A 26,372-nucleotide genomic window follows, 5' to 3' on the forward strand; every position below is an offset into this window, starting at 1 on the left:
ACCCCAGTCCCTTGGAAGGCTGAACAAAGTGGACGTGCAATCCGGATGAAAATAGCAGTGTTTCGTTGGCATTGCGGCAACAACACTCCAGCCTACTAACTATACCACAACAACTCTTCCCCACAGCAATACAAAATGGCCTCGCCCCCCTTAAATATTCTCGGAGGAGGGGTTTATGTAAATATTGGGGCTGGTGATGTCAGAGACCCTGGAGGAATGTCTGTAGTCCCTACTGGCCGTTTGCTGTAGTCCTTAGAAATTGATTTCTTTAAAAGCAAATACCTCCCTTTGCTTTAAACTTTGAACGTTGTAACTTTGCAGATGTTGTTTATGCTCAAACAGCAACATTACACGCTAGCTAAAGTTAGAAAATTGAAATCATGTTTTACCACCCCTTTAAGAAAATACATAGTTTGTTTGATTGGGGTGGGTACTCATTTATGCTGTGCACTGTACTTTGGTTTGAGATCTGACTTGCATATACAAATTTCATTTGTAATCATAGTGGAGGAGACAAGAAAATATGACAAATTACATATGTGGTTCAAAAGGAATACTTACGTGAAGTCAATTTTGTTGGGTCTTCTTTTAAATGTAAAAGAACGAAAAAAGAAAGAAAGAGCGTGATCAACAAGATCTAAAAGCTGCTGAATTTGCTGCCATGGCAAATGAAATTTATTTTGAATTGCAGCTTCTGACATGGTAGCCAGGGGACTTAAGTTTTCATGGATGAAGTGCACATAGAAATGGCTGTGGTCTTTGATTTAGCACAGCTATTCGCTGTATCACTGCCATAGTTTGACCAAACTCCCCTCCACATGATAGACCCCATAATGGTTTGCCAGCTGATGTACCTTTGTGTACATGTATAATAGTAATAGATTATATAAACATTATTATTTATACATTTCGCATAGTAAATCTCTTATTGATTTATGTTCATATTTTCACCCAAAGCTGTGAAATATGATATGTGTCATTTTCTTTATTTATTGATTTCAGATATATAGATATAGATAGATACATGATTGATTGAATATAATATGTAATGATAACACAGCACTGCCCCAATAATACAAGAGACATCTAGCCTGAAACTTGTACTGTGCCATGGCTATCAGACTATCCTTTTTGTTTATATATAGATAAGACTGTGAAGGATATACAGTTGTTCAGTAGGTTGTACTTTTGTTTAAATGTTTTTTTTTCCCCTTTATTTTTTAAAGACTTCTTTTATGTTCTCAGCTCTCTTTACCTATTCTATCATTCAGGGTTCCAGTGAGTCAATCATGACACTTTTGCATGCACATTTATAATGGGACTATTCATTGTGAAATGAAGTGCTTGTGAATAGCTTTGCAGATCTATTTGTTATGTGACGACTGTATGGATGTGACATTTCTTTATTATAGTGACAGTCATTCAACCACTCATAAAGTTGCGATATAACTTTGCATCAACTTTTCATCATGAAGGATGGGTTTGATCCTTATAGAAATCTCTGCTCGTGGCTCCAATGATAACCAAGATGACCCCAGCATCATCCTTTCCGCATACATAGCTCTCGGCCTTCTGTTAGCATTCAGTTTAATTGCTCCTCAAAAACCACAACTCGCGACTCGCTCCAGTGCTCGGGTTGACTGCCAGTGACCTTGAACTTTTGCTCTGATGTAACGCTAGGTTGGAATTGAACCGCATGAGGACATCTGAAGAGAAAAGGACCATAATTTGAACATGCACCTGAGTCCCGGTTTGCAGATAAAATCTCCGCTCATCTGGGCTATTGTTGATATACAGTGAGGAAAATAAGTATTTGAACACCCTGCTATTTTGAAAGTTCTCCCACTTAGAAATCATGGAGGGGTCTGAAATTGTCATCGTGCATGTCCACTGTGAGAGACATAATCAAAAAAAAAAAAAATCCAGAAATCACAATGTATGATTTTTTAACTATTTATTTGTATGATACAGCTGCAAATAAGTATTTGAACACCTGAGAAAATCAATGTTAATATTTGGTACAGTAGCCTTTGTTTGCAATTACAGAGGTCAAACGTTTCCCATAGTTTTTCACCAGGTTTGCACACACTGCAGGAGGGATTTTGGCCCACTCCTCCACACAGATCTTCTCTAGATCAGTCAGGTTTCTGGCCTGTCGCTGAGAAACACGGAGTTTGAGCTCCCTCCAAAGATTCTCTATTGGGTTTAGGTCTGGAGACTGGCTAGGCCACGCCAGAACCTTGATATGCTTCTTACAGAGCCACTCCTTGGTCATCCTGGCTGTGTGCTTCGGGTCATTGTCATGTTGGAAGACCCAGCCTCAACCCATCTTCAATGCTCTAACTGAGGGAAGGAGGTTGTTCCCCAAAATCTCACAATACATGGCCCCGGTCATCCTCTCCTTAATACAGTGCAGTTGCCCTGTCCCATGTGCAGAAAAACACCCCCGAAGCATGATGCTACCACCCCCATGCTTCACAGTAGGGATGGTGTTTTTGGGATGGTACTCATCATTCTTCTTCCTCCAAACACGTTTAGTGGAATTATGACCAAAAAGTTCTATTTTGGTCTCATCTGACTACATGACTTTCACCCATGACTCCTCTGGATCATCCAAATGGTCATTGGCAAACTTAAGACGGGCCTGGATATGTGCTGGTTTAAGCAGGGGAACCTTCCGTGCCATGCATGATTTCAAACCGTGACGTCTTAGTGTATTACCAACAGTAACCTTGGAAACGGTGGTCCCAGCTCTTTTCAGGTCATTGACCAGCTCCTCCTGTGTAGTTCTGGGCTGATTTCTCACCTTTCTTAGGATCATTGAGACCCCACGAGGTGAGCCCCAGTCCGAGGGAGATTGACAGTCATGTTTAGCTTCTTCCATTTTCTAATGATTGCTCCAACAGTGGACCATTTTTCACCAAGCTGCTTGGCAATTTCCTCGTAGCCCTTTCCAGCCTTGTGGAGGTGTACAATTTTGTCTCTAGTGTCTTTGGACAGCTCTTTGGTCTTGGCCATGTTAGTAGTTGGATTCTTACTGATTGTATGGGGTGGACAGGTGTCTTTATGCAGCTAACGAACTCAAACAGGTGCATCTAATTTAGGATAATAAATGGAGTGGAGGTGGACATTTTAAAGGCAGACTAACAGGTCTTTGAGGGTCAGAATTCTAGCCGATAGATAGGTGTTCAAATACTTATTTGCAGCTGTATCATACAAATAAATAGTTTAAAAAATAATTTATTGTGATTTCTGGATTTTTTTTTTAAGATTATGTCTCTCACAGTGGACATGCACCTACGATGACAATTTCAGACCCTTGCAAAATAGCAGGGTGTTCAAATACTTAGTTTCCACACTGTATATACTGTATATACATACATACAGTACATACATATATACAGTATATATATATATATATATATATATATATATATATATATATATATATATATATATATACATATATATATATATATATATATATATACATATATATATATACATATATATATATATATAGCGTTAACACACTAATTTTGACAACACTAATATATATACTGTATCGCCATGGTTACCGTCATTATTAGTTCATGTGTGTCCGCTGTGTTTAAGCAATTATCCTCGTTTGTGTTCACTCTTAAGTTGTTACTTCTCCCTGCCCTCCTTGTCCGGTCATAGTTATATTATTTGCGTTTGTTCCTGCCAGTTTGCTTGCCAAATACTTTGTGTATTTGAACCGTACTCATTGTCTTCATCAGTATTCCTGCAAACACCCATGACAGTTACATTATATGATCATGCTCTTATAAGCAAATGCTTTTAACCCATTCAAGGGCGACAAGGCAAAAGAGAACGTGCTATCTGTGAATGTCCTGTCTATGTGACACACACACACGTCGCACAGAAAGACACGCGCCAGTATCAAGTTCTCTTCCGCACTTGAACAAGCAATAACACACAGAATTATGCCAAGATTCCCATTCTATCGAGAATTCTTATCAGTCTTAAATTAGTTAAATAACATCTTAAATGAACTTAAAGAGTTGTGAGAAAACAAGATGCGCGTGGCAGACAGCGTGTCAGATTCGCGTTATGTTTGGCAGAGACAGACATTCATTTGGAGTTTGCAATTTTTATTTCTCATCACATTGAAAAATAGCCGCAATTGCTAAATAAATATCATATTGTGAGGGAGATATAAAGCTGCATTTGTGAGAAATAAAGTTGCACTTATAATAGTTTATTTTATTTTATAATGACCTGAGCCATAAATAATCTTTTTTTTTTTTTTTTTTACTATCAGAACATTTCTGTTTATTTGAGCAGCCCAATTTATTTGTTCATTTGTTTGGCACAATGACCGGTAAATAAATCATGAATCAAAATACACCCACCTTCTCGAATCATTGCCAAAAAGTTTGCACCCACACTAACTGGCCTCTTATGTTCATGATCTCAATCTTGCCCTCTTTCCCCAATAATTCTCTTCCCTCTATTTTACTGTCTCTATCTCAAAAAAAAAATTTGGCAAAAAAATGACCACATTTCCAGTGCCAATATGGGAATTTTCTCTGTCCACTGTCATAGTGTCAAGGTATGCTGTAATATGGCTGTCCCTTTGTTCAATCTGTGTCTGATGCAATTACGCGCAATTCAATGTTCTGTCCAGAAATAACTACATTTTTTTATAATGGACACAGAAAATAACTGGAAGCAGAGGTGTGACGTTTCAAAAAGTGAGGCAAATATCTAGTGTCCAGACCAAATGCCAGGATAACTGGAGCATTTTTAATGCACTTGAAACCAATTATCTCCTGTCACTTGTCGAGTGTCGACACGGATGCCCCACCTTCCACACAACATCGCCAATGTTCGCCAGTCAAGGGGTTAATTGAATTCATTTTCAGAGCATGTACCGGCAAAAAACTACCCATCCATAATTAAGCACACGCTGATTCATGCAAGACAGACAATGATTGCCACAAAACCAATGACTGTGACCAGAATCGGAACCTCATCACATACAAATTTAGGAGGAGGCGAACAGCCACAGACTGTAAAGGTCAATTGGCACTCTGGTCTTTGCTCACATACGTTTGATGGAAGCAACGATAACAGAAAGGAAGGGAGAAATGATAACAGAAAGGGAGGGTGTCAATTGAACTCATATTGTCATTTTCTCAGGAGTGTTTTCACCGGCAGCTGAGCCTCTCTCATTAGGACGTGACATTTCTTCAACACTACAAGTTTCTCGGTCTCATAAAACGCATGGCTTGCAGTTGCTGGAGCATTTGTAAAATGAAGGGGGGGGGTTATCAGAGAGGAGGTGGTGTGACTGTTAATTCTGCCTCAAGATTAGATTTTGATGATGGATTCACATATCGTCATGTTAGTTAAGCAGACATGATGAATATGACTGCCATGCACCTTGCACTCCCAACACCTTGGACTGAAGTAAGTTTTAATTGTATCTAAATGTGGCAAGGCTGACTGATTATTAATGATCTAATATATTTTAATGAAGGGATAATTGCAGTTAAACCCTGACAGTAACAACCCACCTTATCCTCTTCTCATTCTCAAAGCAGCAGGGTAGAAAAAAGTTCTCGCGAGGATTCTTCACTGCAGCATTTTCTCATAGAATAAGAATGAGCGTATCTATGATCTACACATCATCCGCTCCAGTGATGAGTATCGCTGAAATAGTCAAGATATTAGTGAGCTCATAGCATTGTTATTCTTATAGAGTATATACATACATATGGGTTTTTTTCCCCTGCGATGACAAAGTTAAAAAAACGCATTTATTTGAACTAGAAATATTTTGTAACATTATAGATGTCTGTATTGTCACTTTTGATCAATTTGAGCAATCTTGCAGAGTAAATGTATTCATTTATTTAAAGTCCCCCTGAAGTCAATAATTGTATGCCTTAAAACTCATATTTGATCACCAAAATTACATATTTAAACATTTTGTATTTTAAAAAATGTATTCATACCTTGAAATAGCTTGAATGTAACTCCTCACCCTTGCTTCATTGCTTCGTTGCTTCAACGAAGCACTTTACAACACACAGAACCATGGCTAATCACACAGGTAAATCCACAACACAATTTGTTGGCTGCAAGCCTGAAACTTTCTCTGCAACTACACGAACTTAGTGCCGGTCACATTGAAAGTTACCTAGCTGGGGGCTACTTTCAGGTGCTGTAATATCATTGCGCTGCTGCAGCCATGGTACGGCCGTGAAGATCCGCGACTATTACGCAGGAATGAGAAAGTAGTTCCTAGCCATATAGGTTTAGAAAATCGCAACTTTTCATTTTCAGTTGGTCTTAGCACACGATGTAACTGTTGAAGAGTCAAGTTTTAAATAGGAAAAATATTGAAAGTGTCTTTGATCATTTTTTGAATGAGATGCTAATGGACTGTTTAGAATCAATGATGTATGCTAAGCTATGCTAAAAGTGCGACCGCCAGATACAAAGTTTGGCTGAATGGATTCAAAAACGGTAAAACTCAACTATTTAACTCTAGGGGACTTGTAAAATGAGCCTATTTTCAAAAAAAGTGGAGTGTTCCTTTAAGAGATTCCTTGAATAAAACCGGAGTCACTGATAAACTCTCGCAGTTTGATTGACAGCTCCAGCGTGCACTGCTCCAACGATTGCAAAGGGAGCTTTCTTTGATCGCTTTCTTTATAGAATTTAATCACCGTTAAATAACAGATTATTTTCATCCTACTAAGAGAAACAACGCAAGTTGACGTTTAGTCACATGTCTGATTTACTGGCACACAGACAAAGAACATCTGACTGTACATGAATCATTATATTTCAGATCAGGCATGAACACAGTTACTTACATGTTGCATTACTGTCGAGCCCAGGCACTGCACAATAATTCTAATCCTCAACGGCATGTTTATTGCTTGGTAGCTGGATCTGGTTTAACTCTAGGCCTGTGTTACATGCGCGAATCGGTGGGTGGGGCTAAACAGGCAGTGATAATGTAGGCGTTGATCTTCTTCTGCAGAGGCGGTGCTTCACTACACTCTGACGTCACAGCCTGGCACATTCTGAAATCGATCGTTTGCTGGGCTTTAAAAAAAATAAAAGCTTTTCTTTTACTAACAAGGAAGTTTTCAGCTCTGAAACTTACAGGATATTATTATATTACCATGACCTTTTATATATCGAAAGCTCAAGGGAAAGTTGATTTCTCAATTCATGACCAATCCATGACTCCAAAACAAACCACTTTTATGATTTTTTCTTTTTTTCACAAAAAAATCTGTTGCTCCATCTATGTTCAATAAAAACATATTTTTTCTGCAATAATACACTATTGGAGTAGTGAAAAACACATTTGCCTTTAGTTTACCCTATAGCCTATACTTTATATAGCTTCAAGGTAGCAAGCTTCTTTTTCCATTTATTTAATGTTATATGTAGTGCTTTATTTTGAGTAGCTTGCCTAACACTGCATGTTTATTTATTAAACAGTTTGGCTAATTTTATAACATTTTCTACTCATTTTACCATGTTTAAATCCATTTAGATGAGTTTTCCTAAAATAAGTGCAGAAAATGCAATAAAAGCCCACAGATTCCATCTGGGCCCAGTGATAAGTAATTGCAACTTGGACGAGGTCTAAGTAGAACTGATGTATGCTTTAAGAAGCTGCTACAAGAGGTTTTTTTTTGGACGACAGATACTTATTCAAAGTCACAAAACACTGGGACGGCTCATATGCAAATAGGGATTCTGATGTGGAATATAAGAGCAGTGTGGATCCTCGTTATGAGGGGATAAAATTGGCATCCTGATTAGTGGTGTGGAACTGGGATAAGCGCTGGAGAATAGAGGAAAATTCCTCTCCTCGGATGACACAGTGCCAGTGTTCCATGCTCGATGTTCGCTTAGCATGGCATTCGAAACTGGCTGCCAGCCTAATTAGCAGCAAACTAATTTATTCCCAATAGTATTAATTTATGAAAAAGAGGCTATGCTCATGCAAAAGTCCTGAGTGCAATTCAAAGTACTATCACCATTCATGCATCAAACCCAGCTTTTAGTCCCCTAAGAAATTCACCAAAATAGAACAAAAAAACGACATTATTGCTTTAGTTAATATTGGACACAAATTTATAAAGAGGGTTCCTCGAGGACTTGTTAATTAATAGGTTTTAACACTCTCATCTATACACAAGCCTGTTGTCATGTTATGTCATGTAATTGTGTGTTGCACAACAATTTCCCGCACAGGTCAGAAACAAAATGTTTTTGTGCAGCTAAACAGTCATAACGTCTTCGCGGTAAAGTGTTGTCATCTGTTTGCAATTAAGACCCTTAATAATGATGCAGAAGTCAACACAACTGATTCAAATGCTTCGTTTGGCTTGAGTTTGTATTTGGTATTAAGTTCAGTGAATGGTTTAAAAATATTTACCTCATATGATAAATTAGAAATGTAGCAATCCATTCTTAAAACCATGTTTGTTTGAACATGAAATCAACATTGGCTCTATTTACTTACTTAATGCACATTCCTTGTCTTATTGTAATGATTCAACAGTGGATGGTATTCAGAAAAAGTATTTTGATTAATATTTAATCAAAACTAAATGGCTTACTCCGAAACGACTTTCCCTTTCTGCTGTTACTTAGGCCACATAGACCAGGGGTTTTCAAACTGGGGTCCGGGGACCCCCAGGGGTCCTCCAGAAGGTTCTAAGGGGTCCCCAGAAAATTTCGGAGAATAAAAAGACGAAGCAAAAATGGTTAAAGTCTACCAAACATTTTCTAAAAGTTTCATTTCTAAATGTTTCTCTCCTTTCTTGCCGTATACACTTTCCAGAATTATATATGTTTGCTTTGTATCTTTCTAGTATGTTTTTCTCACTCTAGTCCCCTTTATCTTGCTCACTGGGGTTCTTAACGCAGTACATAAGCTGCTTACATACATAATTTTTAATTGAAAATGTTCTTCTTCAGGTTTATACATCCAACATTAAGTATAGCTGATTTAAGTTTGGAAACAATATGTTGTATTTATAATGCCACTCCTACTATTTAACAGTTTAAATGTTTTTTCATACATAAAAATACATGGATTTTAGGAAGGGGGTCCCTCATAAAAGGTTCATCATATTTGGGGTCCTTGGCATAATAAAGTTTGAAAACCCCTGACATAGACTACTGGATAATGTTCACCAATAGCCAAACAGGGGTTTTAGGTTTTTTTTTTTTTGTATAATAATTGTAATATATAACAATAATAACATAATTTATTAAATATTTGGGCTCCATTCTGTTTTGTAACACACACTTTTTATAATCTAATCCATTTACAATGGATAAACTCCATAAATAAAATAAAATGAAAACTCATTCAGAATCCGATGTTTTACTTATATTTACCAGATTAGATAGCCTGACGTCGTGATACTCAATTCTAGTCAGGATATGAGTCTGATACTGCTCCATTGGGCTGTGATTATGGGGCGTGTTTCAACTGAACCTAAATGCAAACTCAATGCATGTAGACTTCAGACATGTTGCAGCCATACAGTATATTGCTGAGAAACACAAAGCCTTTACAAAATTACAGCTTGTTACCAATGCAGCGAGTCAATATGATACACAGCTGTTATTAAAATGTCTACACATTCAGTGTGCTATACCATAGTGTGCAATGTACAGTACATTTATTAGCTATTTTGGGACTGTGCTTCACCTCCTGTTGCAGTGTTTCAGCAAGTCGTTTATCCATCTTTTTCTTTCCACTTGCATACACAATTGATTCCATTTCAGCAAACGTCTTTTCCTGTTCTCCCCATATTGCTGAAAATCGATTTGCAAATACACACTGTTGCTCGCCGTCACCTGTCTGACAGCGCGAGTGTGGGATAACCGCCATGACTAGTCTATCAAACCCTCATCCATTGGCAACATGTCAGCAGGAATTGGTTCAGTTTGGGAAACTCAGCCGTGAAATTCAGAATGACAAAATGCGGTAGGCTCGGGCTCGCATCATTGCCTGAATAAAGTCGTTGTGGATACTGAACTGTTGACCTCGGCTGTAAGAGATATTGTATTGCGCAGAATGTAATCCACTCACAGCGTGGGGCCTCCACATGTTTGTCATTTGGAGTGGGGAAACAAAGTGAACAAACCACTGTTTTTAGAAAGCTTTTCTCTAAATGACATAATTGCTAAAGCCTGTTCTTGTTATTTCATAAAACATACTCCAGTCATCCGCTCTCTTTTTCGTTCTTTCTCTCATTCCCCAGGGCTCCAGACTAACTTTTTTCACTAGGAGCACAGTGGCCCCCAACTGAAAATTTTAGGGGCACAACCAGAAAATTTAGGGGCACACACCGTAAAACAACATGCTAACCAAATCTACTAATTTCCACTGTATTACTAATAGGGATGGGTATCGTTAAGGTTTTAACGGTATTACTACTCTTACCGGTACTTTAACCGTATTCTTATCGGTTCTTTTTATTATACTGTTGTTGTTTTTTTATGGGGAAAAAAAACATAATTAAGAACATAATTAACATGGCTTTATAATCTGAAAAGTAAAAAATCTATAGCAAAAGAAACAGCAATGTTAGAACAAAAATATAAAACGTCTATTTGTAAAGGGACCAGTGTGCAGGCATTCGGAAGGTCTGCTAACATCAATATTACTTAGAAAGAACAAACCTACAAAGAAATATAATAAAGTAAAGAAGTGTAAAATAACACTGGATAGTTTTCACTGTATAAATTGATAGATTAATGCTTATAAAAGCTAAAGTTATTCATTTAAGAGATGTGAATATTTCCTATTTGCCTTTTAGACGCTTAGACGCTAAGACGCTGCCCCTTTAAGACCGAATGCAGAACTAATAAGATCATATTCTCCTATTTCTCCAAACTCTTTACGCTCATTTAAGATGTAAACTGTTAAAGTAACTACTGTCCAACCCGGTCATTTTGACACAGGCTATTTGTTGTTTATTTGATGGTTTAGACGCAAGGGCACACGAAACCTAAAATATAAAGTGCAAGTCGGTCCATTTCGCAGCACACACACATAAACCGTCTTGAAGTTGGAAACAGCGTCTCTTGCACGGATTATTGTGCATTTAATAGCTCTTTATTATCAAACACATCTCGCAGTTTAGCAACAGTAGAGACTTCAGTTGACAACAATCACTGATTCTGACGGATGTCATGCTCGACGGAACATGGCTATAGGAATAGTTTTACCTCATATCATCTTTTTATCATTCTTGGAAGCCGAAATCGAAAATAAAATTAGATTAATATCACAACACATCCCTAAAGTTTAAGCAGACTAAACTTTTGTTTAGTTCTCTTGGCCATCGTCACTCATTAAGCTGACTGACGTGTTGTGTTCGCTGTAGCTCCACGTGAGAGCTCGCTCGCTTTCTTCTCTCTTCTGGATTGCGAATAGCAAAAATACATCACGGACAAATGGTTTAATATTATCTCATATAGAAACGGCTGGCAAAGATAGAATTTGCCATATATAACGTCTATCAATTATAAATAGTAAGTGTATTTTCTTAATTTCTCCAGTACCGACAGCAGGCAAATTTACTGGACGCACACGCTCAAATTTTAGTCGCAAAGTGCGACTATTTGGTCGCAGTCTGGAGCCCTGTTCCCGAAAAAACTCACAAAGCATGGAACTGTGTTTATTTATTTATTTATTTATTTTGACTGTGACTACTACAGAAAAAGAGAAAATTCACATTTTTCTCATCTTTTCTTTTTTATTATTATTTATTTAAAGGCCCCATGGCATGAAATTTTCATTTTATTAGGTTTTTCAACATTAATATGAGTTCCCCTAGCCTGAATATTGTTCCCAAGTGGATAGAAATGTTGATCAGTGTAAATCGAGTTCTGGCTGTCTTTCTCTGCCTTTGAGAAAATGACAGGCCAGACTAGCCAATCCTGAAGTCTCCTGTGTTGACGTCCAAACAGGAACGGTTACCTCCCTTTCCTCCGCCCAGAGAATCTGGCACGCCCAAGCAGGCGCTCAAGAGATCATGGCTTGTGAACGAGTGAACGCTGGCAGTTTCTCAGTGTTTGGATGTACAAATGAAAACAGAAGTCTTTTTTCAGTTCCTTCTGATCTGTGATCAGTGATTTCTTATGTGTAGCTAATTATTTATTATTCGTGCACACACTGCGGCTTCTCTCTCCCGACAGAACGGTGTTTTCGTGTTTTCTATCTTGTTAGTCAGTGTTTTTGGTACGTCCTCATCGCGTCTATCTGTTCTAAAATGTGCATACAGTCGTTTCTGCTCAACATCAGCAGACTCACATCTCTTTAGAGATAAACCTCACGCACGCCGAAGCTCGGGCTGCACTGGCCGGTCGGCCTTCAACATCACCGACCCCCAGTACTGCATCTGGCCCACAGCAGAGGCGAGATTAAGCAGAAGGGGGGTAAGCGTGAGCGTATCCGGCTAGGCTAGGCAGCTATTCCCACAATAAACTGGATTACATTCGATTACTGCTGTTGTGTCTTTGTTTGCGCTGTGTACTCAATGCGCGTCACTGACGCTTTTCATATGATTGGAACATATCTAAAAAATAATGCTATAATCAACACTTACTCGTAACTCGTTCATCTCGACAGCTTTAATGGTACATTGCATGTGTTACAAAGTTGGTAGAATAATGATGAAGACGGACTCGGTGTGACTGGGACTCGTGTTTATTCAGAACTCTCAGATACAAACACAATAAACTTGCGCTGACAGACAGCGCTCTCATAACTCAGTAGTTAAATAACTTTGTTAGCAATCTCTCCGTCTCTGGTACATTAGTGATGTCCGGTTCGCCAAATCATTCTTTTGAACCGGTTCTTTTTAGTGAACCGAATCAGTTCACCAAATCGGACTGAATCGTTCTAAAGGGTTCGCGTCTCGAGTCAGCGCGGATCCATAATTTACTAAAGTTACTAACTTTCTGACATGAGTGACAGTAGGGCTGTACGATTAATCGAAAAATAACCAAAACCGACATTAAGAACCGCTAACCGACATATTTTTCCCATGTCGGTTATTTCGGTTTTCACGTGACTCCGCCCCGTCAGTCACATCAAGTGCAGTTTGCAGGCACACAGAGAGATACAGGACGGTTATCTGTGTTTATAGATGCCCAGAATCACTATAGTAACTGCATGTTTTACACAGTTTATATACAGGTCAGTTAATTGGTGTTCTTATAGCCTACGCGCTGACACACACACACACACACACACACAGAGAAGGCGCGCACAAGCCCCGAAGCCAGATCGCTTTCACTTTTGTGCTCATAAAGTTTGTCATGTACATGCGTTTAAAGGCTTGCCAGTTTTAACATTTAAAGCGATTGTGCACTATTCAAAAACAACAATACGGAAAATGTATTCGGTTCAGTGCTCAGCTTTTTTCTGTGACACAGAGCCGCGTCTCTGTCAACGCGCACGCCCTGAGTGAAGGCAGACCTCTTTCACCTGCGTCCTCACAAAGCTTTGTCATTTGTATGTGGTTTAAGCCCTGCCAGTTTGAACATTAAAGCGAGTTTCGACCATCAAATGTGTATTATTATGTTGAACTAATGCCTGATATATTGTGACAAACGAACACTCAGACAGAAGCTCGCACATCACGCGAAGATCGCGCACAGAGAGCAGCACAGAAACGCAGTGTCAACGCCATCCTGTGACTAAAGTAAAGTACTTTTACTGATTAACTGACATTAACATAAATTTGAAAAATCCTTACTATTCCGTTTGCATCCATTTTGCTTTTGAAGCATTTATGCTTTAAAGCACAAGCTAAACAAGATTATGTCCACCAGAATTATTACAGAATGATCCAAAGAGAATCTTGTGATTCAGAAGAGGCAAGAACATCTGATTGTTTGTACAAAGACTCACATGTACAGTGTCACAAATTTACTTACTCACTTAACTAGTGACATATAGACAGTGCAGAAACTGAAATAATTCATATGTTTAATGTCATGCTAAGACACTGTTGTAACTCAACACTGCGCCTTGGACCGATGCTATGAGGAACGGCATCAGCATGACCGGTGTCTGAAGCATGTGTAAACACATTCCAATTTCATCGGCTGGTGACAGTTCATGATGTCTTAAGCGAAGCACCTGGAAGTATTAGCAGGCGCCCGTAGTACATGTCATCAATCTTTTGTCTTTAGGAGACGCTTCTTTAAGTGCTACTGGTGGAGTGTGATCGATTCCATGAGGAAGCTGGATGTGCTCATTATGATGCAGTAGCAGTAAGAAGCTCCACCTATGCTTGACTCTCTCATGCATTTCCCCAGAGTGGTGGTATGTCTAAGTCAATAGTTTAAAAACTCCCTGTGGCAGGCATTCCTTGAGAGCTGTGTCAAACGAGAAAAGCGCTGTTGCAGCTTAGCCATGTTTTCTGTAAAAACTCTGCCTTTAGGGTTGCAGTAGCCCACAGGGGAGGAAGGTTCTAGAGGCTGGGACTTCCCTTGCTATAAAGGCATAGAAGCTAGAATACATTTCATTCTTGGTTGAGACATTGGTATAGGGATGTTACCACTACACGGCTTGTGTACGTCTACTTATGACACAACCTGGGTTGACTCTCTGACTCCAGCAAAGTAATCCATTGAGACAAGGTGCGTTATGCCCACTATGTTTGTGCATATTCTCACCTAGTGAGAAAGGCATCCCCTTGCCATGGTAACGTGGGTATTGTGTTCCCCATAGTGTCAATTCCAGACATAGTGTCTTGGACTGTAACCATGGTTCCCTGAGAAGGGGAACGAGACACTGCGTCTCATTGCCATGCCATTGCGTCTGCCTGCACTTCGCCGTCAGACAAAGAAGTTGACGACGTGTGCTACGGGTGCACTCTTATACTTCCATGCTCTCCACTTATGACATCATGGGCAGTCGCAATTAAATTGGAGTGTGTTTATACGTGCCTCAGACACCAGTCACGCTGATGGTGTTCCCCAGAGCATTCCCCAAGACGCAGTGTCTCGTTCCCCTTTTTAGGGAACCATGGTTACAGTTGTAACCTCACTTTTTTTTTATAGAGTTTTTGGTTTATGTAAACATGGTGTATAACATATAGTAATGTAGTACGTGTAAATAAAAGTCAATTTACAGTACAGGCCAACATGGACACAGTTATTTTTATTATTACAATTTTTGCATTTTACTAAAAACTAAAGTAAAAAAAAGAGTAAAATAATTAAGTGCAGTTTTGTAAAGAAATACATGCATAGAAAAGCAGCATTTGCCTAGCAAATGAATTTCAGTCATTTAAGCTTATGCTTTTAGTTAATTAATTTTTTGTTCTTAGATTTTAGAAGCATAGATTTAGTCTATGTCTGATACAGAGTAAGTTTGCTTTCCTTTTTGACTTACAGCACTTTTAGATGGGAAAATATGTGCTGTTCTATGTGAGTATGGGAAATTGGACTGAGATGAGCATGCCTCAAAATGATTGCCACTGTGTTTGAGATATACTGTAGGGGTACTTTGTGTAGCACACAGTAAAGTCTGAATTACTGGACCGCATCTCTGTATTGCCTATACTGTTCCATTCATCTAGTGAAGACATACTAGATAACCAAGCAGATGATAACATTTCAAGGAAAAAGGCAAAGCCTATTCTTCTGGGAAGATGTTTTTGCAGGGTAACCATTATGAATAACATTTCACTCATACATGACTCTTGTTTGGAGATAATCAATATCCATACTTTACTGTATAACCCGTTCGTTTCAAATCTGACAATGCGTATGTATGTATGAATCAGAGAACAAATCAGACAATGCGTATGTATGTATGAATCAGAGAACAAATCAGAGAATGCATGTGTGTATATACTGTATATATTAATGAATGCGTGTGTGTATATTAATTTTTATATTCATAGCTTATATAGCATATGAGATAGAAGAGTAAAAGCGTAATGTGGTGTGTGAATTCTGTGCATTAAGCTCTCTATGTAAGAACGCATGACTCTCAGTGGACATTAATAGAAGTGCTGTGCACTACAGTAACAGGAAGATTCTCCAAATCAGACCATAAAAAGTGCAGACTCTGTGCAGATGCCAGCGCCCTTCTAAGGACATCATGTTATGTTTGATGATGCTCTCCCGGGGCTGTGCTCTCTGATGGTGTGCATCATGGTGTATGTGCGCACATTGGCTCGCAAAACCATGAATCACTGATTTATGACAGGTCACCCTCTTATGAGTGGGTGAGTCAGCATTTTTCCCCTTTTTTCTTCTATTTTGCTGCTTCGCAGTGATTATAAAACTTTCAGATCCATCTGCGATGTCTGTACAGCTGCTGTTGCGATAATCTCAAGTAACTTTCACGTATCCCGTCACTCACAGGTCACTATACTGTCAAAAACCTGTTGATTTTGTGAATGAATCCTTATTTTAACACTGTTTATCTTATTCAGTCACAGTACGTTTCTGTACTTCTCCAAACTGCCACGTTTCTCAACCCTGCTGAAAAATCCAGCATGAATTCCATGTTGATCCAGGCTGGTTTATGCTGGTTAGAGCTGGTCTAGCTGGTGGATCAGAATAGTCGTGTAGTTCTCAACCAAAACTGAGCTGGTGTCGCTGGTCCACCAGCTCTCCTGCTTCCCATGCTGGTGACCAGTATCTAAATCATACCTTATGCTGGATTTTTGAGCAGGGAATTGTATTGGTTTTATTGACTTAGTAGACACCCGTGTAAATATGTTATTTGTGTCTGATATGAATGCACATCCTTTTTCAGATCCTCCCGCGGTGGAGCCGGTGTATACGGAGATCAGGCAGGGTCTAGGCCGGCCGTTCTCACTGAGCTGCAGGGTCTTACGTGCCCACCCCTCAAGAGTACTGACGTATGAATGGAAACTGGGCACCAGACTGCTAACAACTGGCAAGTTCGATACTCGGGACGAGACAGAATACCACGTAAGGGCACTCAACCGTGAGGGATACGGCGCATACACTTGTGACATCACCAACGAAGCAGGGTCGGGCCGATGTACTTTCCTTGTTACAGGTAAGACAATAAAAATACATTTGCCATATATTTTGGATGCATTTGCAATATAATTGTGGATAGATAGGGCAAGGGTTAATCAGTGACTCTTTCCACTGGTTACATTGTTACGCCATTAGCAGGCAACAACACTGTTTTAAGGATCCTTTGTCTTCGTGAGCTATCTACTACAGCACCCCATGACAATATGTTGCGCAAAAACTCGCAACGGTTTTAATATAATGACGACAGAGTTGCGGCTGTTCCGTGTGAATTCCCTGCTACTTGAAAACAAAGAAGCTGGCGAACAGCAGTCTTTCGAATCGGCTTTGGCCGTGACTCTGGAAGACTTGGAGTTAAGCTTTTCTTTGTGAAAAGAACAAAGAACGGCACTGAAGTCATTCTTAAAAAAGGAAGATGTGTTCGGAGTTTTGCCGACCGGATACGGCAAAAGTTTAATCTATCAACTAGCTCCGCTTCACCTTCTTCGTTGCTCTGGTTGTTTGTAGCGCTATCCTATTGCGTGCAGAGGGAATTTGATAGACAACTGTTTATCCGCCCCTCGGATTGAGCCCTGCCAATGGTGTGTTCCCAGACCCAACATCTTGATGTGGGTCTAGCTTGTCAACTGCTTGCAACTGTTTGCACTTTTTATACAACAAAATTGTAGAGTGCAGATGTACAGTATGTGAATTGGGACGCACCTCTTGTTTATTCAAATGCTGTATAAATGAAATGTCACACTCAGTATGACATTAGTAGTATTAGCATGGCCGTGATATTCAGAGCAAGCAAGAGCACTTTTGCTCATCTTAATTGTACGTTACGACATTTTGGTTCTTTGTTGGGTCACCATGCAATCTCAGATCTTTCTCCTTAAAGGGATAGTTCACCCAAAGATGAAAATTACCCCATGATTTACTCACCCTCGAGCCATCCTAGGTGTACATGACATTATTCTTTCAAACAAATACAATCAGAGTTCTTCCAAGCTTTATAATGGCAGTAAATGACAGCCCAAAATTTTAAGTCCAAAAAAGTGTCCATCCATAATAAACGTACTCTACACGGCTCCGGGGGGTTAATAAAGGCCTTCTGAAGCACATCGATTGGTTTTTGTAAGAAAAATATCCATATTTAACACATTATAAAGTAAAATATCTAGCTTCTGGCAGACATCCCTCCGCATTCAACTTACTTTTTTGGGCTTCAAATTTTGGCCTGCCATTCACTGCCATTACAATTTGCAATGGATTAGCAGGATATTTTTTTAACATAACTCTGATTGTATTCGTCTCTAAAAAAGAATGTCATATACACCTAGGACGGCTTCAGGGTGAGTAAATTATGGGATAATTTCCATTCTTGGGTGAACTAACCCCTTAAGCAAAGCCTGCCAAGAATCACCAGTTTATTATATTTTGGTGCCTGATTTAAAACTGTTTCTGATAGGCAAGTGGAACCCATTTAATTATGTTGAAACATTACTGAAGTACTGTCCAGATGTTGGTTTTGTCCTGGAAATATTTTCTTATGTGCATACTTAACACTTTATATGCTGTCATTAATATCATGCTAATCTCAACTACAAGCACTTAACAGAATAAATGAAACTGTGCAGACACATTACTAGCATTATGCGCTTCACTAGCTATTCAAAAGGGGCACTTGCTTTCCCTTCAAGATTCAATTCACCATATCTAGGACTTGCCGTATATCTGTTTTGGCACCAATAAATCCAGTCCACCATGTCACCTGGAACATTTGGTTCAAACGGTAGAGCAGTTTCTCTTTGATTTCGTGCCACCACATAAGTAGCCTGATCTCATGCCTGCTACTGCACCAGACGCTTGTGTTTAGAAATGGGAACTGCTAGCTTGTGTTTTTGCCCTCCCTGCTGTTGAATATTCATGGCTGAAATCCCAGCTGGTTGATGAGGCATCCTGGACCAGAGGAGGATGTGGGAGAGAGAGAGAGAGAGAGCGAGAGAGAGAGAGAGAGAGAGAGAGAGAGAGAGAGAGAGAGAGAGAGAGAGAGAGAGAGAGAGAGAGAGAGAGAGAGAGAGAGAGAGAGAGAGATGAGCTACCTGCTTTCTGATGCATAGGTTATTCTTGGAGATGTTCACCCCTAATCATTTAATTTGCATTGACAATTTCCTGCTCTGTTCAGAAGGCATAAAAGAGGATTATATCACTCATATCCACTCTTCTTGTATCCGTATCTCTCTCTCTCTCTCATTCTCTCTCTCCTCCGTGCACTTCTGTAGGACATGCTGAAGGCCATTATTTTGCACAAACCATGCATCTATGATGAGCCTCTGCTCTCTGTGATGCTGGAACATGCTGCACGAGCTTGAAGCTCTCATTTATCGTTGTCATCATATGGGTTTTTATATGTCTGGGCGTTAAAAGAGCACAAGCCAGAAAATCCCACGTCGAGTCTGCTTTATTGGAGGTTAAGCTCTCGTAATGTTGTATCGGGAAAGCAAACATAACGGATTCAAGCAAATGAAGGCGAAGGCACAGAACAACAGCCAATGTCACATGGCCACAGGGTTTTGTGTGACACTTGAACAAATGGCCAATGCATCAAGTTGACATTTCACTTTGTCAGGGCAATGTGCACAACTGTTCGAAGATAAAAAGCTTGAGTTTTCTCAGTCTCAGCACTCATTTCAGATGTACGCAGCGCTGGGCGAGGCAAACCCAACAGGGGTTACCAATTAATACAGCAGAAAGTTCAGAAAGTTGAGAGAAGGCCCTGCAGGACCATCATGCACCTATTTTCTGAAAGGGCACCAGTGTTGTACTGGCTCACTTGCTCCCGAGGCGAAAGAAGACATGATCAAAGAAAGAAACACTTTTTGTTCAATTTAAGTCTGAAATGTGTTAGAGTAGTGGTACAGTTTTTATTTTGCACATGAATTGACCTGGGTTCAAATCCCAACATAAAGGCCCTTCCACACCAAATGTAAATATTTCAAGCTTATGAACCATTTGAACTCCAGGCAGATATACAGTTTATTGCTATGGGTATTCTTTTGTCTCTATTTCTGCATCTGTTTGCACTATCAGCATTTCTTCACAATGTCATTGTTACTGTACTTCATTTTAACATACACACTGTTTTTGAAAGAAGTCTCTTTTGCTCACCAATGCTGCATTCATTTGATAAAAAATACAGTAAAAACAGTATAATATAATAGTCCTACCTAATAGTCTTGTCACTTTTGATCAATGAAATGCATCCTTACTCAATAAAAGTATTAATTCAACGGTAATCTAGAACTTTATTAAATAAGAACAAGGGCTGTCAAAAGATTCCAACTTAATTTAACATTTTCATAGTAGTTAAGGTGTTAAAACATACAGTTCCTTTAGAAGATAAAACTAAATTTGTGTAAATGCTTTTTACATATCTGCACTGATATATATTAAATCAAAATACACTTAATCTCAGTGGATGAATTTGCATTCGCTGATGCGTATTTGTTATGTGTGAATAAAATTCAGGATTTGCGGATGATTCATTTCACTTTTTCACAACACAATTGCTGCTAAAGAGCCATAATACATAATTTATTTAATAATATCTTTATTACAAGCTAAATTGCAGCTGAACTTGTGACATTATTATTTTTTTTTTTTGGAAGCTGTATTCAAAGTTCAGTTGGCTCAAATATCTGTGGTGGTTTGCTTCAGGGTGCCGTGGGAATGGTGGTCCACTGGTTGATGGCTGCACACTGCTGGGGAGTTAAATATAAAGTATTCATGTGCTGAGATTTAATCTGAGCACAGGTTATTTGCCGTGACAGTGCTGATATGTGTTTGATGATAACCAGGAACCAACTTCAATTACACAACCATTTACATCCCAGAGGTCTCCTGGTCTTTGAAGCTCAAACCTACACAGGCAAACACACATACTGTATCCACCTTTCCTGAGTAAACGATGAGCTCCGCCATGAGGAATTCCAACTTCCGCTTAGATGCTGTCATGTTCCAGTCTCCATAGGAACACCATGTCAAAACGGGGAGAAAATAGCATCTGAATGAACTAAAAAGAAACTTTTTGAACATTACTAAAAAAAAAAAATGTGTGCAGGGTTAAGATGTGCTGTTGTTGGCTGCTACATAGCAATAATAAACTGAAGAAATTCTTGGAAAGTATGTGTTTTGAGCCAGTGAATCTGAAGAGAATATCCGTATACAGCACCGTATGCCTTGTATTTTATGCTAGACTGGCCAGAAAAATACTCAAATACTCCCAAAAGAAGTTAAAGGATTAGTTCACTTTTAAATAAACTTTTGCTGATAATTTACTCACCCCCATGTCATCCAAGATGTCCATGTCTTTCTGCAGTCGAAAAGAAATTAAGATTATGGATGAATACAGTCCAGGGTTTTTCTCCATATAATGGACTTCAATGGGCCCCAAATGGTTCAAGGTCCAAATGACAGTTTCAGTGCAGCTTAAAAGGGCTTTAAACGATACCAGACGATGAATAAGGGTCTTATCTAGCGAAACGATCAGTTTCTGCGAGAAGCTGAGCAGTATTTATGCTGTTATTTTTCCTCTTTTCAGACGAACGTTATCATCTCTGAGCTCAGCCATTACTTCCGCTAAGTGAGGTCAAAATAGAGCGTGGTCATAGATGTATACGTAGATACCTCATTAGCGCTTGTACGGATCAATAGAATTAGGCATCTACGATCGATATATCTATGACCACGCTCATATTTTGACCTCACTTAGCGGAAGTAATGGCTGAGCTCAGAGATGATCACGTTCGTCTGAAAAGAGGTAAAATAATAGCATAAATACTGCTCGGTTTCTCGCAGAAACTGATCGTTTCGCTAGACAAGACCCTTATTCATCGTTTGGTATCGTTTAAAGCCCTTTGAAGCTGCACTGAAACTGTCATTTGGACCTTGAACCGTTTGGACCCATTGAAGTACATTATATGGAGAAAAACCCTGGACTGTTATAATCAAAAACCTTAATTTCTTTTCGACTGCAGAAAGAAAGACATCTTGGATGACATGGGGGTGAGTAAATGAACAGCAAGAGTTTATTTAAAAGTGAACTAATCCTTTAAATGTGCACTCTAATCATTTTGAGGACAAAATCCCACAAATTTCATCCCGAATGGGAGATGCATGTAGGATATGAGCGCTCATGTTTTCAGTGCAGGCAGCACCAATACTTTTACGGGTGAGGCATTAACAAAAGACAGTCATTGCTACACTGTAAAGTAATGGCACTGTGGAGCCATGTGCTTTTTAAACCATTTTAATAGGTTTAACATTACATTATCAGCTCAGAAAACACGCTAATTTGACTAGAAACACCGGAGAGTGGAAATGTAAAGCATCATTCCAGTACGAGTTGGGCTAAACTTCCACGTTCAGAAAAAGGTGGATATCAAGGATTAGTATTGCTCGCTTTAAGAAACAATTGAGTATATCAAAAAATTTACATGTTTAATCCAAATGAATGTGTGAATATTTTTACATAAAAAAAACGATTTAATCTAATTTAAGCACAGAATGCATTATTGAGATACTGACATCAAATTATTACATTTATTTTTAGATGAATTTGATTTCTTCGGTTGTTCGAGGCTGTTTACAAGATATCGGTTTAGTATATATTTAGATACTGATGTATCTTGAGACTACAGGTTCATTCAGAATCGTGGTATTGATCCAACTCTGAATCTAATTGATCAAAGGTTTTCACTTTAAAGCATGTATACAGTCATTTCCATTATAGAGCATAGTGGACTCACTCTTAGAAACCTTGGCTGCAGGAGCCTCTGGGTTTCTTTTGCCTCTCTGCTAAGTGACATCTGATCCATGCAGTGCTATCTTTCTCCATCTGATTTAAGAGCCATGTGTTTATGATGCTCCTGCTTTTTCTCTCCACCTTCACTCAAGCATTGATTCCCAGAGGAGTCAAATGTATCCCTAAGCCTTAAGCAGAGTAAACTCGATGGACCCATTAGCATTGCCTCTAGATTTTTCCCTCTTAATAAGCTGGGGATAAAATAAGTGCTGGTGACAGCCTTTATCCCTGACCTGCAGACATCAGCAAATTTTCCCTACCGCCACCTTTTCTCACTCTTCTCCGTTTCTACCGACTTGGACATTGGAAATTTCTCTGTCGAGAGGTGAACTTCTGGATGGAGTGGGCCGTCTGACAAAAAGAAGAAGCTGTGGAACTGTGGAACATTTTTACTGTTTTATTCTGCTTTCTAAAACTATTTTAATTCATTTTAATAATTTATTCTGGTTTTAGTAATATAAAAGCCAATTATCGTAATATTATAATTTTCCAGGATTGGGACACAAGACCTTTCTACCACTTAACCACATTAATGTTTTTGTTTGTTTTGTTTATTTATGTAATTGTGCTGTCTTAGCGGTGTACTGTAAAAACATCTATTTTAGACATAAATTAGAGTTTCTTTTCATTTCATGCGCTTAGCGCATTTGTTGTTTTGCTGTAGATAATATATCTGTTCTTATTTACTTTGATTCTGCCAGTGTTTTTTAGCTTGCCAAGACACAGACAGTCCTTAATGCAAAACGTTTTTTCTTTCTCGTTTTCATATATTGTTTCATCGCTTGTCGGCTTTCAGCAGATAGAGAGATGAGCTCTCCTAATGGTTTTGCTTTGTGTCTGTCTCCTTTGAACCTATGATGAAGAACGTCCCTCTTTTCTTGTTGTTTTTTTTACTAATTTTCCACCAGCAATGGTCTATAAACGCATTCACATTATCCTCTAGCATCACTTCAGTGCGCCAGACATTTGACCTGCTGGTCTAAACAGCAGACTATATGTTTTTAATGATCTATAAATATATACATCATCAAACCAGTGAGACATTTTCCATTATTTCTAGATGAATTATCGAGTTTATTTAGCTTCATTTAGACAGGGTTGCCTTAGAAAACAAATCCCTGTAGTTTATTTTTGTTCAAATGATTTATCTGACTCACCCTAAATCGAGAATATTTGTGATAATGTATCAGGATTTATGCCAGAGGGAATGAGGAATCGAGCACTTTTGTATCTGCAACTTCTAGCAACACGAGCAATCTTCACATCTGTTCAAGATTATAAGATTGTATATGAATCATCAATTTGGACTTAACAAATAATTGCTCAGTCTTGGTTTTGGCCTTGAAATGTGGCTGTGAATTTACAGTAATAAGCCTATGTGTATTTTCAGGTAAAGCCTATGCACCTGAGTTCTACTATGACACCTACAGCGCTCTGTGGCAGAGCAAACCTCGTGTCTACGGCTTCAAACTCCAGTGGACGCAAATGAATCCCAATGCGGTCGACCGTATCATGGCTTATCGACTTGGTATCAAGCAGGTGAGTGTCTGAACACTTACTTAAAGATACTTTTATCAGTGGTATATTTTGGAATTCATACGAGATGTATGAAAGAAATGTGGAAAATGTGTAAGGGTCAATACATGTCCTCACTAAAAAAAGAAGAAAAAATCATGTGCCAAGGTCTTAGAAATGTAATCTTTGTTGATTTTCATTTGGTATACCATTTGAAAAAAAAAATAAAGACTGTAAAAATGTCGGTGTAACCATCAAGTAACAAGTAATAGTAGCCCGCCTTGTTGGCAAATGCTATTTACAGTAAGCGACAATAGTGTTGGGGTAAGGAGCATCGCGGAAAGTTTTTACGCAAATCAAGCCGAGGTTTGAATCCGCCTTTTGCCGAACTCGCTCTACTCCCTTTTCCCATCACATATCAGATCAGAAAGGCGTTTATTTTCAATAAAAAGGAAGAAAATATTCTAAATGTGGAAATAAAGTGTCTAATGTGTGTTTAATAAAAAAAAGTGTTTATCGGTTAGAGGTAGGTTTTGGGAGGGCTTTATTGTCAAGAGATGGTAAAAGTGAGTGGGTCCAATATCATTGGTCTTAAAAACCACAATGGTACCGACGCCCGTGATATATATATATATATATCCGGTTGCATGTTAATTACGTTAAAAGTTAAATTATTAATTAACAATAATTAAATTAAATTGTAAATAAATGAAAAACAGGCTCATTTTATCGGGCTCATTGTATGTATCAAAGGTCTTTTTTTAAAGGTCTTTAGTTGTATTTTTTAAATACATTAATAGATAGGATTAAAAAAAATACCATCATGTCATTTCAGGATATTTTTTAATTAAAAGTTTTAATGTTCTGTTACCCAGAATGCTTGGTTCTATTTTTAAAAGCCACAGTCATTGCAAATTAAATGCACCTTCTCATCTGTGAAAAAGTCTGTGAGAGAAAGGCTGTGCTCATGGCAATATATAATTACATATAGATATGTTCATATCTCTGTTGCCATGTAGCATCCATGCTAATGGTGCATTTGGCCTGTGTGCAGAATGGTGTGCACAGTTGCTTATGAAGGCAGTGCTAAATTAATCCTGAATTAGAACAAGTTTAGTTGTCAACATCCTACCCATATAGGATAAGTCAAGGAACAGTATTAAGATTCATGGGAGACCTGTATGGTTACTGTTGATTTAGTTTAAGTCAGTGAAACAGATACGTTCTGTTTATTGAGTGGGGCTAATATTTGTCCAAGAGCTTTAGCGCTCTCCAATGTGCTGTACTGTTCTGCCTCGGCGCGTGTGGTCACGCAGAGCAGTGTGGTTGTCAATTACGAGTCATCATCACACTGTTCTGTCACCCTCTCCTTCACACTTCCTCTGCTCAGCTGGAATGGCAGCGTCCACGGCCATTTATAATGACATCATGTAGGGTGATTTATTCCTTGTCAGATTCGCCTTTGCTAGTGGCTGCCTACTGGTGCTCAAAGTCAATGCAAAGTACACGTAGCACGTTTTGCCATGCCATATTGTTGTTGTTTTCGCCGTATCCTTTCCTTCCGTTTCGTTTCTATCTCCCACTCATTCTCTCTGGCTTTTTTTCTAGTTTCTAGTTTGCATCCAGGTCTCTGCATTATTAGTAATGTTTACTAGTCTTTACACTCTTTATGCACAAGGGATTGGTGAGCTTTAGATGAATTTTGTGTTTGCACTTGAGCAATATTGGTTTCCAATTCCAATAAATGCAAGGGATGTCCACTACCCTATTTTTACCAACGTCATAGGTGAAAGGGATAGTTAATCCAAAAATGAACCTTCAGTCATCATTTACTCATTCTAATGTTGTTGCCAACAGTATACCATTTGTTTTTCTACACAAAAATGGCAATGTTTGAAGAATTGTTACGGGGTTCCTGTACAAGGACAGT

The 26,372-nt window shown here is 38.8% G+C and overlaps 1 protein-coding gene across 1 annotated transcript in view; it reads left to right on the top strand.

Moving 5' to 3' along the window:
* The window catches only part of mdga2a (MAM domain containing glycosylphosphatidylinositol anchor 2a), a 192,563-nt gene that overhangs the window by 121,520 nt on the left and 44,671 nt on the right, over positions 1 to 26,372 (top strand). Inside the window, exons 9-10 of the mRNA XM_079832727.1 lie at positions 16,832 to 17,101; positions 24,318 to 24,466. Of these exons, the coding sequence (XP_079688853.1) occupies positions 16,832 to 17,101; positions 24,318 to 24,466 (419 nt within the window). The remainder of the gene's footprint in view (positions 1 to 16,831; positions 17,102 to 24,317; positions 24,467 to 26,372) is intronic.

The sequence above is a fragment of the Gobio gobio genome (genome assembly GCF_949357685.1).
Source record: "Gobio gobio genome assembly, chromosome: 13".
NCBI classification, from domain to species: domain Eukaryota; kingdom Metazoa; phylum Chordata; class Actinopteri; order Cypriniformes; family Gobionidae; genus Gobio; species Gobio gobio.